The following is a 14,735-nucleotide window of genomic DNA, read 5'->3' as shown; positions in this document are numbered from 1 at the left end:
AACCCTAAAAAGAAAAGCATTTAGTTTTTACCAATTCTTGAAATATTAGTTAATTACAGTAATGTTATCAGATTCATGCATTCCATCACCTTATGATAACGTATGTCTGGTTAAACTTCATGGGCCAATTATCTTGACACCTACCTTTACAGCTTCACATGCACCAGAAATGTTACCATCTAAATAACACAGATAGTAAGATCAAATTGTTCCCAATGTAGCCTGTTAATCTCAGTCATATCAGCAGTTCCAGAGACCTAAGAAAAGCAGGGTGACTTCAAACTCACAAGCAACCATGACTGTTCAGATTTCAATTTCTGATTGTGAAATACAGTTTACACAGTGTCGCAAACACTACTTCCAAGAAGTAAGCACTTGATTTCTTTTAAATTCCTGCTGACCTAAGAGCAGGAAAGGATGAATTATACTATCAGGTTTAGATTCAGAAAACAGCACTTAACTTCAAAAGTAGCCAGATGAGCAGCGATGTAACTATGATGCAACAGCATAATAGCTAGAATCTGACACAGGCTGGTTTTAATAGATTTTCCATTTATATGCACATCCTTCTTTACTCTGAAATTTGCTTGATTTCCATGCAATGTCTATCCTTTGAGTTACTGTGAGCTAAATTGTATTTTAAATTCAGGAAAAATTTACTTATTCAATCTCCAAGATCAGTAAGCCACAGAATACCACAGAGGTTTAGCTGGAAGATTAACTGGGACCTAACCTTAGACCACTGAAGCTGAAAGCCATGCTCATTTCTCAGTGCTTCTACCAAGAGAAAGATATTCTATAGCCTGACCCAACAGGAAAGATACAACTACCAAGATGTTAGGTCAGCAAATACATGACCACGCCCATTTCAGATTCAAGTCCATCGACTGCTGAATGAAAAACCCTCATGCTCCAGCCACTTCTCAGGGAAAAAAAAGTAAGCTTACTGACCCATTTTCTCATGCAATCTTGTAGGTGCTATGTTCACTTATTTTCCTCAGGTATAAGTTAGGAACGAGTTCATTGTTCATAGTGCTTCACAGGATCAAGGTTCTTTATTCTAAAAATTTATTAGTGTTCACACAAATACACTGCCCTAACTAGTAGCATTGATAATGATCAACAACCACATACCACTTAGAAATGCTAACACTATCAACCTTAAAGCAAACAGAAGATGGCATTTAATCCATGAGGAGAAAGTTCATTTTCTTGTGTGACAGCGTGGGGGATGCCTAAATTCATTAAGTGATTTCATGCACTGAAACTGCATATTTAGTAGAATCCATATTTTAAATCAGCATGATTAGCTTTGACTTTGCAAAAGGCTAACAGATGCTCTAAAAATACGCATGCATACTATCTGTTACTTCCATAACCTACTTCGAGATCTCCTGCGAAATGGTGCAACAAAAAAAAAAAAGGAAAAAAAAAAGAGAGACAATCACAAAAAGTAAAGAATAAAACAGTAAATCTGTCAGGAAGCCCTAATATTACAGACAAGGTTCTCATCTTCTTTACTGATGCTTAAGCCTAGATTTCTGGGGGGCAAGATGAAATACAAAACAAAAACAAGATTTCATTCCATGACAACTTCCATGATTTTGCTACTGGCTCATGCAAAACCAAATCACAAATGTCACCAACAATACACAAAATCTTTATTAAAGACTTAGATAACAGTAAATGCAGCCATTGAGTTTTTTCCCTTTCCATGTAAAGTCAGAGTTTGCTGCTCTTGTGTAACACAACAGTACTGTCTTTGCTGGAAAGAAACCACTGAAGTCAGATGTGAGTTTAGCCTGGTCAGCAACAACAAGACTGAGTCTTGCAGCAGCATCCCATTCAAACTCACAAGCAACACAGAAATATGGTGTACAAACTCCATCCGTAATTAAAGGAAGAACACTTTACAAACAAAGCATTGCTATATTTATGAGATTCAAAGGAAACAAAGACTAAAGCCTCGAGGTAATTAGCCAACTACACATCAGGCAAAGCTCTCTCACTGAAACAAACCATTTATTTTTTTTGGTATTTAAATCTGTAACATTCTGAGGGTAGAGATCCGATTCATTCATAAAGACAGCTTCATTCCTCCTCAGCATCCAGAAATACCCTATTCATGCCTAAATCCAGCACCTTCATGGATTAGACTGAGTTAAGTCATTACCTTCTCTCCCTCACTGCCTAATAAAGCTGATTATGATAATAAAACTGGATAGAAATAAGCACTCTGAAGTGAGATCACTCACTGTCCAGATGCTGGGAGCAAACAAAACATTCCTTTGTGCTCAGAAGCAGAAAGGAGATTCTCCCCCTTCCCTCTTGGGTGAACGTCAAACTGGTCATTGCATACATTGCTCCTAAAAGGCACACACCAGCTACATCCCAACAACAGAAATGGATCCCCAAGCATAAGAGATCCAAACACCAATTCCCTTTTCTTGACAGGTCTGAATTGCACCAGTAGACCAAATCTGTGCCCAGAACAACAAAATTTAAAATGACTGAGCCCATTTTGATGGACTGTTCTTGGCATTTACCAGATGCTCAAGTGTTCAAAGCATTTTGCATAATCTACGTACATCCTACTGAGGTACAGCAAGCATCACAAGCTTTCATTTGCTGGTAAGGTAATCTTTTTATGCATGTAAAGATCTATATAAGTATGTGTGTGTGTATAAACATTTACAAATATATATACATGTGTGAACATTTGTACACAAATATATACATGCATATGTACACATACACACACACTCCAAAACCCACAAAAGTCTTGTCTGTAGTAAACATACAACCACTTGCTAAAACCAACTAAAAAAAAAAAAAGGCAAAAAAGGAAAAGGCTGTTAGCATAAAACATTGTTTAGGAATTAACAACTGATTGGAAGAAAGTATACCTTAGATCACTAACCTCCAGCCAATTATCAATCTCTAGATGATAATTCCTACCAACAATTTTATTGCTAGTGTGGTAGAGTCATGAGAATAAACTTCAAGGTCGTTTTTAAAGTACAGCTAGAGTTAAGTCAGAGTACTTTTAAACTAATTTGTCCTTCTATTTTCTTGTCTCTTCTATTTCCCACACCCTCCATCCCTTCTCCAGAAGGGAGGGGAAAAAAAAAAAAAATAAAATATACACACACACACAGATAAAAATAAATATATATACACATTGGGGGGGGGGCGAAGTATCAGAAACATTTGAAAGAAAGGGAGGTATCAAGAAAATACCATGAATTGGGTATGAGGAAGCATGCAGGCACATAGAGAAAGAGTGAATGGAATAAGGGCTGTGATGCAGCAGCCACAACTCTCCAAGTATCTGAGCACAGAAGAGTTAGCAGAGAGAAGCACCATTGCCTTTCCAGGCACATCCCTTTACAATGCAATTCATATGGTTTTCTCCGCTACAGCTGCTAACGTCTTGAACAGTGAGAGATCCCTTCACCAACACTAGGAAATTAACCACTCATCCAACAAAGAAAAATCAATTTGCTTGATATTTCATTACTTAGAATTCGTCTTGCCACAGCTAATGCTACTACCTCGCAGAACTATCCTGCCTGGATGGTCACACCCCATCAGCCCAAGGCTGGTTTTGTCTCAGCCCAAGCGTTTACAGTACTTGCAAAGAGATAGATTACCTCAATCATTAGATTGCCAGAGAGACTGAATCACGTTTCAATATGCCAGCTGTTTTTATGGAAAGCCTTGAATAGTAGAGACGCACTTTCAGAAAATTTCTAAGGCCAAAAGAGCAGTATTATACCACTACTGTGCAACCCATGCCTTTTTAGTGCAACAAACATGCAATGCAAAAACATATGAACAACGGAGCATACTCACAACACATCAATTGTTAAGGGAAATACATGGAACTTACAGTTAAAAGATCTCAACAAGCAGCTTCTACCGAATGCTGGCATTCTTCAGGCAAAGCTTACAAGTGAAACAGCACTCAGCTCTTCTCAGGACTACAGCCCAAGTGTATTCAAATTTAAAAATGTGCCTGAAACAGTCCGGAGGACTTAATCAATGTCACACTCAGCAAGGCTACTTCAGTTCTTCAACTGAACAGCTGAATGTCTGCATCCCACACATCAGCTCTCGTCAAATACCAGACTTTCCAAATTTGTGTTTAAGGATTCTGGCATCAGTTCCAAGAACAACTGTCCCAAGCTGGCTGGCAATGAAATGGAGGCCAAACCATATTTAGTCAATTTACTACACTTCAAAACAGTTCCTAAACAATAGCTCTGAGAATCCATTTTTTTTTAGGGGGGGGGGAGACAAAAAAAAAAAAAAGAAAAATAAAAGACATTTCTTTGCATCAAAATGAAGATGTGTTAACTCCCGCAAGTTAACAATACTGCTGCCAGGATAAAGACAGAAGGATAAACATAGTGAATCATATTTTTCAGACTTAAGCTCCAAAACTTTTATGAAATGAAAGTTCTACTCCGTACATTCATGCAAGATGCTCTCTGAAAACCAGTAGCAATGTATTTACAAAGTAAGAGAGTACTTCTGTAAACTAACCACAGAAAGATTTATGGTTTATCAGGACAAAGAGCTTAAGTTTTTCTCTGTGTGGAAAGGGTTACTCACCTTGTCACATTTTAGCACTTAGCGGACATACGGTATGGCAATATATTCCATACAAACATTCCGTCACACTGTACATGCAGTGAATATTAAAACATGACTAGTTTATAAGGACAACCTCACGCTTAACCACAGCTTTTCTCAAGTCATTCTCCATGGTGGGTTTTTGTGTGTGTGTTTTTAAACAACTCTATGTATGGCAAGGGTACAAACAAGATGATTCAGAAATCCTCTTGGGGCAGAAACTTGCATATAAATAGAGAATGAAACTCAGTTTAATGCCTTACTAATCCCTAAGAAAGATCGCTTGCCCCAAAAGCATATACTGTACAGCTCCTGATATTAATTTTTAACTTCCTAGTGACAAATAATAAATTAGGATAGCTAATCACAGGCCTAGCTGGTTGAAAGATGCTTTCTTTCCCTCAGCATCTCCAACTCAGCTTCCCCAAAATAGACACATGCTATTACAGCTATTTTTTGACAGTAATAGAAGAGTCCTTGATGATCCACAACAAAATGTAATCTAAACCAAGCATATAAAAAGATTTGTGTAATTAAGACTTAGTTTTTATAGTTCCCAGTTCCAGTCTTCTCTCTTAATACCACAGTAAGATCGGTGTCAGAGTGTCATAGGAGGGGTAAAGCCCAGCCATTTTAGTAGCTAGGCTAGTGGTACCACTACTGAGCAACATCTCCCTCCTGCAGGAAACGTTTTGCACAAAATCCCAGGTCTGTCATTGGCTCTGAAGAAAAGATGTTTTCCTTTTTTCAGAAACCAAATCAAGATGTTTTAACAAATGCATAGCAAGGCCACCACAACAAGGACTTCTCCAGGCAGAGCTTGGTACGGAGAGACATCCATAACCAAAATGTCCCAAATGGAGAGAACTGTACAACTTGCTAGCCATTTATATTTTGACAAGGGTTTAATAACATTGTGATCAGATTATTAGAAAAAACTCTCACCAACACACACACACTTTTCTGCTGACCTGCTCCTACCAGCTCTGCAACAATTCAGTCCAAGATAAAGATGCAAAATTAAAGCAGTACGAAAAACAGACACATGGAAATTATTAGCTGCAGCATTAAAAATAAGATGGCATGCAGTTTTGCGTGGGGCAGATACCTTTGGGTGGGGGAAGAGTCCTCTAGCTGGAATATTGGGCTTTAGCTGCAAAAGTAAACACGTCTATTTTTAAGAAGTTATCAGAGTCACATGCCAAAGATGTCGCAAGTCTAACAGCCACACTACAGCAACAATGTCTGCTGGTGCATTTCCTGTGCCTCAAACATTTTCCTAGATTTTCTTTTGTTCTTTTTTCATATTCAGCCAACCATTGTCTCTTCCTCTGAATATTGCTCCCAGCGCTTCATGACAGGGACTGCAGACATTGTTTTTGAAGATGAAGGCTAAATGACAGTTAGCGGAAATTTGTGCAAAGCTTCAGCATTTTTTACTTGGGGTGGTTATACAGTAAAGAGTGTTGTGAATGAGCTTTCCCGCAGATGAAATATTCCACTTGCTGTTACTGACAACAGCAGTGGAAAATCTTTATTAAGAGAAAAATATTTTGGCACTACTGCTGCAATGGTACGTCTGTTCTTTTCCTTTACTCCCACCTTCTTCCTGTCTTGTAGGAAGAATCTTGACCACCGAGTTTTTTTTGGAGGTTTTTTTGGTTTGTTTGGGGTTTTTTTCCTGTGGAATTTATAGTCTAGCTTTATCATTTTAACTGCATCCTGAAAACTCCTGGGTGGGTTTGTTTGTTTTTTGTTTAATTTCCCATAGATGCTGTCACAAAGGCAGAACATTAGCACAGTGAAAACGTTTTCACATTTTTAAAAATCAGTAATCATACAGCAAATTTTTCTCATCTTTTTAAGCTACACTGGCAAGTCAGGTAGGAAATGATTAAACCTTAATCCAGTTTGGAACCAAAGGTTATTTTTAGACCTCCTCCCTGCAGCTGAACAGACAACCCCATGTTGCAACATTTCATCCACAAAACCATTTCAACCAGACTACAGTTTACTGTAGCCAACAACCCACATGAAACCAAAAAAATGGCTGGACTGTCGCCAGGTTTTTTCTCACAGCTGCAGACAGTGCAAGAACTGTAAAATCTTGAAAGCTTGCATGCCTATGATGCACCTTGAAAACATATCCTGCATAAATTATGCTAAGAGATTGGCTTAAAATGAGTGATCTTCAAAATAAGAAAGCTGATGTTGTTAAAAACTTATTTATTATGTGGATAAGACCGAATGGGCCTGGAAGTTTTGATTCACAGCTGTTCTTAAGCTCCTACAGAAAAGGTAAGTGACAAAGACCTTCACCAAAAGAGAAAACAATATAGACTATGCAAAGGAGGTCATCAACATGATCCTTCAAGTACTTATACAGTTGTAGGCATGTTTTCCAAGGGTATTTTTTAAATCTCATTAATGACAATAGATGGGGACTCTGCATAAAACCAGCTAACAACTCCCCCTCTTACCTGTTTACAGGGTTCAGACCCTGAATGTGCCTAAATGGAGTTATGTTTGTAGCCCAGCTTAGTTTCTTGAAGCTTTCTTCATGTACTAGAACTCTTCAGCATTACTTACAACAGATTTCTTCTCCCACCTCCTCTTTATTTAAACTTTATCTTCCTATACATTATTTCTGTCTCCCATGGTAGTTCCTCCTCCCCCCCCGCCCCTTGTTTTGAAGCCAATTAGAAGCATGAGGTTTTAGCCAAATGCATCAAGATTTACTTTGAGGTTCCCTTCCCCACATGGCATATCAGGTTCATCACACTCAAATTATACACTCTAATGATGGTAGCATTTCATTTCAGATTTTTGGGTTAGAGCAGATAATTCTAACTTCAATTTAGCCTTAGGAATTTTGGGTTCTCTTCAAGTGGGCTAAGTTTATAAAATTGCAGGTATACCAGATCACATAAAAGTCATTGGTTTTCCTGGAAAAAATGTAGGGGGGGCCACACGGGATCACATTTACTTCGTGTTTTTGATTTTGTTGTGTTTTTTTTTTAATTTATTAGCTGTAATGAACAGAAGCTGCAGCATTTTAGAAACCTTAGTAGTTTGAACTTTAATTTTCAAATAAAGTCTATAACCACGGATCAAATTCTGGTGTGATTAAGTTGGTCCTTATGAGGTAAGTAAATAGGGAACCCATATTTTCACTATAGACAACTTCCTGAAACATCTTCTAATATCTGTGATGCAGCTTGGCTGCTATGAACATTAAACATTCCACTAGAGGTTTTTGCCTTGTGTATTTTTGCCAAAATTTCTGCCAAAATTCCGCCCCCCCCTCCCCCAGTTCCCACTGGGGTAACAACATGCCATCAAAGGATGTCAATTCTACAGCTTCTCTCAGCTCCAGAGAGGGCTGTGTTCGGTCAGGATGCTTATGTACCACTTGTGTAATGCCTACTAATTACAGTGGCTTCCTCTGTGTATCTCTGTGTATCTGTATGCTCCAGTAAGTCTTCATTCATCCCTCCCTTTCATGCCTTTGCTGTTGTTATGCACATAGCTTCCATGTTTCACTATCTAAGCTCTGTACTGAAATATGAATGCATAGCTTGTACAGCTGTGTTAATTAGAGTACATTTTACTAATCCAGTAGAAGTTGCTATTTACTGGGTGCACCTTTTGTCTAGAGAAGAGGGGCTGACCTTCCCCGGCTTCTGGTGTCACAGATGGGCTTCAGTCCACACTTCTCTTTCCAGCCTCCTCCTCCCCAGAACAGTACACTCTGTGTCACTCATGCCCAGGTCAACATCCACCCATTTCTGAGGGGTTCCTAAAAAGACTTCTCTGCTGCCACTAGATCAATTCATGCAGTCTCCCTTGGACATCCTCCCAGATGCCTTTCACAAACAAGGCTGACAGTCAAATGAGGTTTTATAGCAGGAGCCTGGGTCCCTACCTAACCCAACCTTGCTTGGGCATTCCATAATCCCTCTTCCTTGGAGTTCACAGCAGCTACAAGCTATTAATCTGCTCTAGGGACAACAACAGGCCATGCTCCTTGGTCCTACAGCCTGCATATCGTGGTTGACGTGCAGTTATCTGTCTGTCGTATCATCATATGTTGGTCGTAACTGAAAACATACAGTGTTAGCAAAAAGAAATTCTAGGTCTCATTTTCTCACAAGTCCATATACCTTTTAAATTTGGAGGTAATTAGCAGTTAATTGCTTTGGAAAATAGTAAGGTTTTCTGGTTGCTTTTTTTTCTGCTGTTTCTTGATGAGTCTGAGCCATATATACAAGAGATCCATCATTACAAATCTTAGAAGCATTAACTGAAGCAGTTATCTTAAAACAGTCCCACGGAAGGCAACACAACTTGCTGGATCAGTGCTCAAGAAAACATGTAAGTGTACATACAAACATCATGCAGAAAGCAAGAGTGATACAATGAAAAACCCTTTTAATTTGATGACAGTCTTTTCATTCTCTCAAAGATCTTGCGCATTACAATATTAACATAATTACATAGGTATGCCTATTGCCATAATTAGCCATCTTATGGTTAATTAACCAATGCCTATTGCCATAATTAACCACAAGTGGTTATGTTATAGTTATGTTGAAATTACAGTTAATATGTATCTTATATATAATGTATTATAAGATCGATAGATGGATAGATCTCATAACACACTCATATAAGTGCCTAGTAAGACAGGAACTTATTTCACAAGGATGACTCCATGGAAACCAGGCTGATGCAAAAACCCCTATCCCACAAATACACTCTACATGCTTTGCCATTTAGAGTCAACTGTAATGCCACTGGCCCAAGCAGGATACAAGTTCCTTTGGCATTTCTAGCTTTCTAGTTTGTCTGCCAGAACTGTAACCACAGACATGCTTTGCACATTATTAAGATACTAATATGTTATTACTGAACTTAGCACTTACTGAAAGATAGAGTACATAAAACCACCTGCTATCATATAAGATTAAATATGCATATATTTACACACACAGTATGCACAAACAAGCCTTAAGAACAGTTTGTCAGCTCCAATTGAGTCTCAATATAAAAACGTATTTTGTCTTGCCAGAATCAATGAACATTTGATTAAATACAGAGAACTCTTTGTATCAGGTAACTCCAACTAACCCAAAATGAGATTTTAAGTGGATCGCTAGCTGTGACCACAAGCACAATCACAAACAAGTAGGTGAATTTCAAAGGAAAATATCAAACCTCTTAAGAAGAAAAACAGCTCCAACTGTCTTCAAATCCTGATCTATGATCTGTAAGCAGCTGGAAGCTCTTGATTAAACACAGATATTGTAATTTGATGAGAAAATGTACTTTCTACTATCACTTCATGCTACATGCACAACAAAACAGTCCAGGACTTACTGTAAGTCAATCAACACTTGTATGAGACCGTATGTTAACATGACTTAAAAGACAGAAGTTATTATACAGATTAATTTTATGTAAAGAAGGTGAGTTGTATTCTTTATTACACTCAGCTTGCACACAATACCATGGTAAGCATTTCTCTGCTCACAATATAGCTAACAGTACATACCAATGTAATTTAACACCCTTTTGGCTAGCATTTATACATGGTTCAAAATATCAGGAAGAAGGCAAAACTCATGTGTAGTCAAACCGTCAAGGAAAAAAAGCTTTCAGGAAAAACAAAAAAAATGAGGAACTAAAACTCTACAAGCGCTCCTACTGGGATCGCTCCAACACATATTCCCAAAACCAACACATTCATTGCTAGGTTAGATTAACAAAAAGATACTCAGTTCATTCAAACTACCATTAATTGCTTTAAGTTCAAAATCTAGTTCATTGAATGCTCTGTATCACATGTAAAGCCTCACTAGCAGCACCTAAACACGTTAACTTAATCATCAACTGGAGGGGAGGGCAGTTTCATCAACAGAAATATGTAAAGTGTTTCAATTCTTCATACTTATTTCACCCATCAATGCTCTAAGAGCTAGGAAATAATACTGCATTATTTAAAACCACGCGAATTTCCTAATTCTGGTCTGCAGTTTTTAAATTGCCAGAAAAGTACTTTCTGGAGATTGGGAAGATTCAGAGCACCTAAAAAGCTCTCTGTTCTACACTAACAGTCATTTGATCACAACACAACAAAGATAAATGATAACTTATAAAAGGAAAGGAAAAAGTAGTAAAATAGAAATAAAAAGAAATTTATAATTTACACATATAAAATATAAAAGAACTATAACAAAATAGAAATTCATATGGAAAATACAGAGAAATTACATCATTATGACAGATACACACATTATGACACATTACAAATAAAGTAAAATACTGAATATTCAATACCTAGGGTAAGTAGCTTAAAAATAAAATCAAAAGACTTTTGTAACACTGCAGCCCTTTGGCTAACTCTGTAAACATGCATGATTAGGATGTACATCTGTTTAGTCTTGAATTAAATGGAACTGTACTGCAGGGAAGATCAAACCAGAGCTCAAACTCATTTGAGTTTGAGGTAGTGCTGAAGAGACATGGGGAGTCATGTGGTCCTCGGTTTGCTGCAGAATGTGCAAGTACTGTAGAAATCAAATCAACAGCTGTTTGTCCTTTTTTCATAATGAGAAGCTGCATCAAAGACACAGCCCAACTACAAAAATGCTTACCAGGCAGGGAGACAGCCAGGAGCTTCCCCTTCTTCAAATCTGCCTTTTCTTCTTGCCACTGTTTTTGCAGAGCTTGTTAAAAATAAATTCACTATAACTGAGTATGCTTTACTGTGGTGGACTAAAGTATACAAGGACAAAGGGACATCATCGTGCAAGCGTACCTTTCATGCAATCGTTCATTTTTCATAGAAAGCTTTTAGGCACTGCATTCAGACCTGGCTACTAGCAAAGGACACATTTTGCAAGACAAGGCTAAACAACACACCACCAAAATGACTGCCACATACTAATGAAAACTTATCTAACCAACACAACACCCAGTTACAGCTTTTTTTTCTTACAACAAGTAGATGATTCACTGCTAGATAAACAGCAAATACTATGTAGTGACCAATCTGGAGCCTTTCTCCTCCCCTCGTTTCTCTTGACACATAACTTTCCTTTAACTGATAAGATATTATAGTCTGGAAGGAACCTGCATTCTGTACAAAGAGCTATTATTTTCTGAGGAGAAACTGTTAAAAAGCAAGACTGTCTCATTAATACACAAGGGAACTTTATTTCTTCTTAACTAAAGGCTTTTCTTCTCCCTCCCCCTCCCCCCAATGCCAACTTGCTCACTTTCATTCAGCAACATCAGGGAGAATTTACCAGAAGGAGCAGCACCAGGATTTGGCTCTGAAACAGCTAGTTTATTTTTCTTCATATTAATAGAGTTTCACAGTACTAGAGTACATTTCAAGTACTGCAGTGCTGGCAAGGGAACAGAAAACTTTTAGTTCTATCTTTTCCAAAACTCTGCTTTATAAAGCCCATGCTGTAAGTTAAAATACAAATGGGTTCTTATTCAATTGGAACTACTTGGAATCATCATTTCACTCTGTGCAACTCCTGTTGCTCCCATCCCACAGGTAAGTATCAAGCAACTAACAATCAAAATGCACCAGCAGCAAACAAGGATGGTGAGTCTGCCTGGTGCTCACATCAACAGAAGGGGCTATGTGATACTATCAAGGGGCTCTTTCTGAAAATTGCACCCAGAAACCTAGAGAAAATTATCCCAGACAGACTTAGATACGGACACGGATGTATCATAGCCATGAATGCACTGGTTTGGGGAGTGTGTTGAAGGGATCTCAGTAGGAGTGCTTGTAGAATTTTAGTTCCTCAGTTTTTTTGTTTTTCCTGAAAGCTTTTTTCCTTGATGGTTTGACTACATGTGAATTTTGCTTTCTTCCTGATATTTTGAACCATGTATAAATGCTAGCCAAAGAGGTGTTAAATTACATTGGCATGTACTACTAGTTTCTGTATTTGAACCAAAGCTATTACACACTGGGGCAAAAGGAAAACTTTCTCAGACTTACCCTAACCTCTGACCTGTTTACAAGACATATGGTAAAGCTCTTAGCACCTTTGGTAGGTAAGCACACTGACACAGCTTTTAGACGTTTGAGACTTCCAGCTCTGGGCTGTGAGAATTCAAATCCAGAGCAAACTGGCAAACGTTTTTTTCTATTCCCACTCCCAAGGCCTTTCCCTTCAAAGTACTGATTCTCCCCTGGTACAGTGCTTTTTACACCGAACCTGATCAAGAACGTCTTCAGGCAGTTCCTTCACTAAGCAGGCTTCCTTCCAACAATACTATTTCTGCTAAGTTGAAAACAACTAAATCCTAAGAACTTTGGAACCAACCTCCAGAAGGACAGACAGAAGAAATATGTTAAAGAAATACATATGTAACTACCACTCCTATGAGGATAACTGTAATGTTGAACAAGTGAGGTATTTTACGTTTAGCTGTTCATCTGCAAAGTCTGCACCTTAACTCAGGAAATGGTCACATTCCTTCCACATCCAAATCTCTCACATCCCCCTCAAACCCTCAGAGGGATCCTAAGGTGTCTGAAGAATATGGGAGGGAGGAGGTGGGAGAAAGAGATCCATCTAGAACTGGGAAGCGGTGCAAACACCTCTAAGTGAAAACAGTGACTACACTTCAGATGAAGAGACAATAGCATTCTCTTACTAGGAGGTAAAACACACATGCAGCAAGTAAAGTGACTGTTTTATTAACATGGAATAACAGGAGTTGAACATTAACCAGGCTAAACCAGTACAGGGGATCAAAACCCCTATCCCTCCACAACTTGCAGAAAGGACCTATTGAGCTTTCCCAAGATTTAATTCCGCCACAGGTATCCCATGGAGAAGAGGCAAGTATGCTCAATTCTACACAGCAAGGGAGAAGAGTGACGGAAAACAGCAGTAAGGAGCAGGCAACAGTGCCAGAGGCAGCTGAGTCTGTACATCCAGGAGGACGATCTCTTTATTGTTTCTGTGAGTGATTAGACTGAAGGACTAAGAATTAGACAGAGCATAATGCAACCGGAAAAATTAAAGTAAATAAATAGATTGCTGTTCTTGTGAATTTTTGCAAATTAATGAAGAGAAAACCTTCATGCCTCAGTGAGTGAGGGTCACACACTTCCTCATTTGGAGACTGAATTCCAGAGGCATCCGTCACCCACTGTGTACACATCACTCACATGCTCCTCAGAGAGCCTCCACAGGCATTGCCTTATTCTGGAACCTGCCTGAATAGCACAATAATGAAAGCACATCATTATACAAGCCCAATTACCTACTACAGCACCCCACACCCCGACAAAAGCAGAGAACAGAGTAAAAGGAAGGAAATAAACCAAGGTAACATTTATACTTAGTCCAGGGGCAATTCCAGAAACATTGATTCCTAGAAACTTTAACATTAATATAAAATTAATTTCTTTTACACAGCAAGAAAGTAAACAGCACATCATACGTTACTCACCTCTGCAGGAAATGCCTTGGCTATCAATTACTTGTTTGCAGATTCCACAAATTTTGGATTTCTTAAAAGACTTGTTTTTGAAGGTGTGAGACCTTGAAGCTGTTTCTTGAGGCTGGAAGCAAGGGGAATAACATCAGACCTTCCCTCAGCTTTTGAGTCATACTTTTAAGTGAAACATAGGTAATTTTAAATTAAACGTAACAGTAGTGTGTCAGTAGTATGTCAAAGTGCTCTCTCTCTCTCATCCTCACTCTTATTCAGTAACATGAACTTTCCACTCTCAAGTGTAGGAACCAACAGAGTGTGAGGAACCTCTCACATATCAGGACAGACACTGCAAGACATTTTGTATCATAACTTCAGAATTCACTCTATGACTTATCTTTTAAGAGGAAATACAGAATAATCTCTATGACATGAACCAACAACCTTCTGACCTAAGGTCTTATCTACATAAAAACTTGCATTGGTTCAGCTTAAACTGGTTAAAAATAACGTAAGTAATGCTCTATCACAGTAGCCAATTTAACTCATCTGGTGCAGAAGACAGCTTGGGCTTTTCATTTAGTAAATGAAAATCATCTATGCAAGCTGACTTTGGCACA

General features: G+C 38.4%; 1 protein-coding gene across 5 annotated transcripts in view; it reads right to left on the bottom strand.

Annotated features, from left to right (window-relative positions):
* TNS3 (tensin 3) overlaps positions 1–14,735 on the bottom strand; it is a 237,686-nt gene that overhangs the window by 159,140 nt on the left and 63,811 nt on the right. For all 5 annotated transcript variants that reach the window (XM_050892614.1, XM_050892617.1, XM_050892615.1 and 2 more), the window contains one exon: positions 14,131–14,242. In XM_050892614.1, the coding sequence (XP_050748571.1) occupies positions 14,131–14,242 (112 nt within the window). The remainder of the gene's footprint in view (positions 1–14,130; positions 14,243–14,735) is intronic.

Source organism: Gymnogyps californianus, chromosome 2, assembly GCF_018139145.2.
Source record: "Gymnogyps californianus isolate 813 chromosome 2, ASM1813914v2, whole genome shotgun sequence".
NCBI classification, from domain to species: domain Eukaryota; kingdom Metazoa; phylum Chordata; class Aves; order Accipitriformes; family Cathartidae; genus Gymnogyps; species Gymnogyps californianus.
Note: the sequence above shows the minus strand (reverse complement) of the source record. Positions and strands in the feature narration are given on the sequence as shown.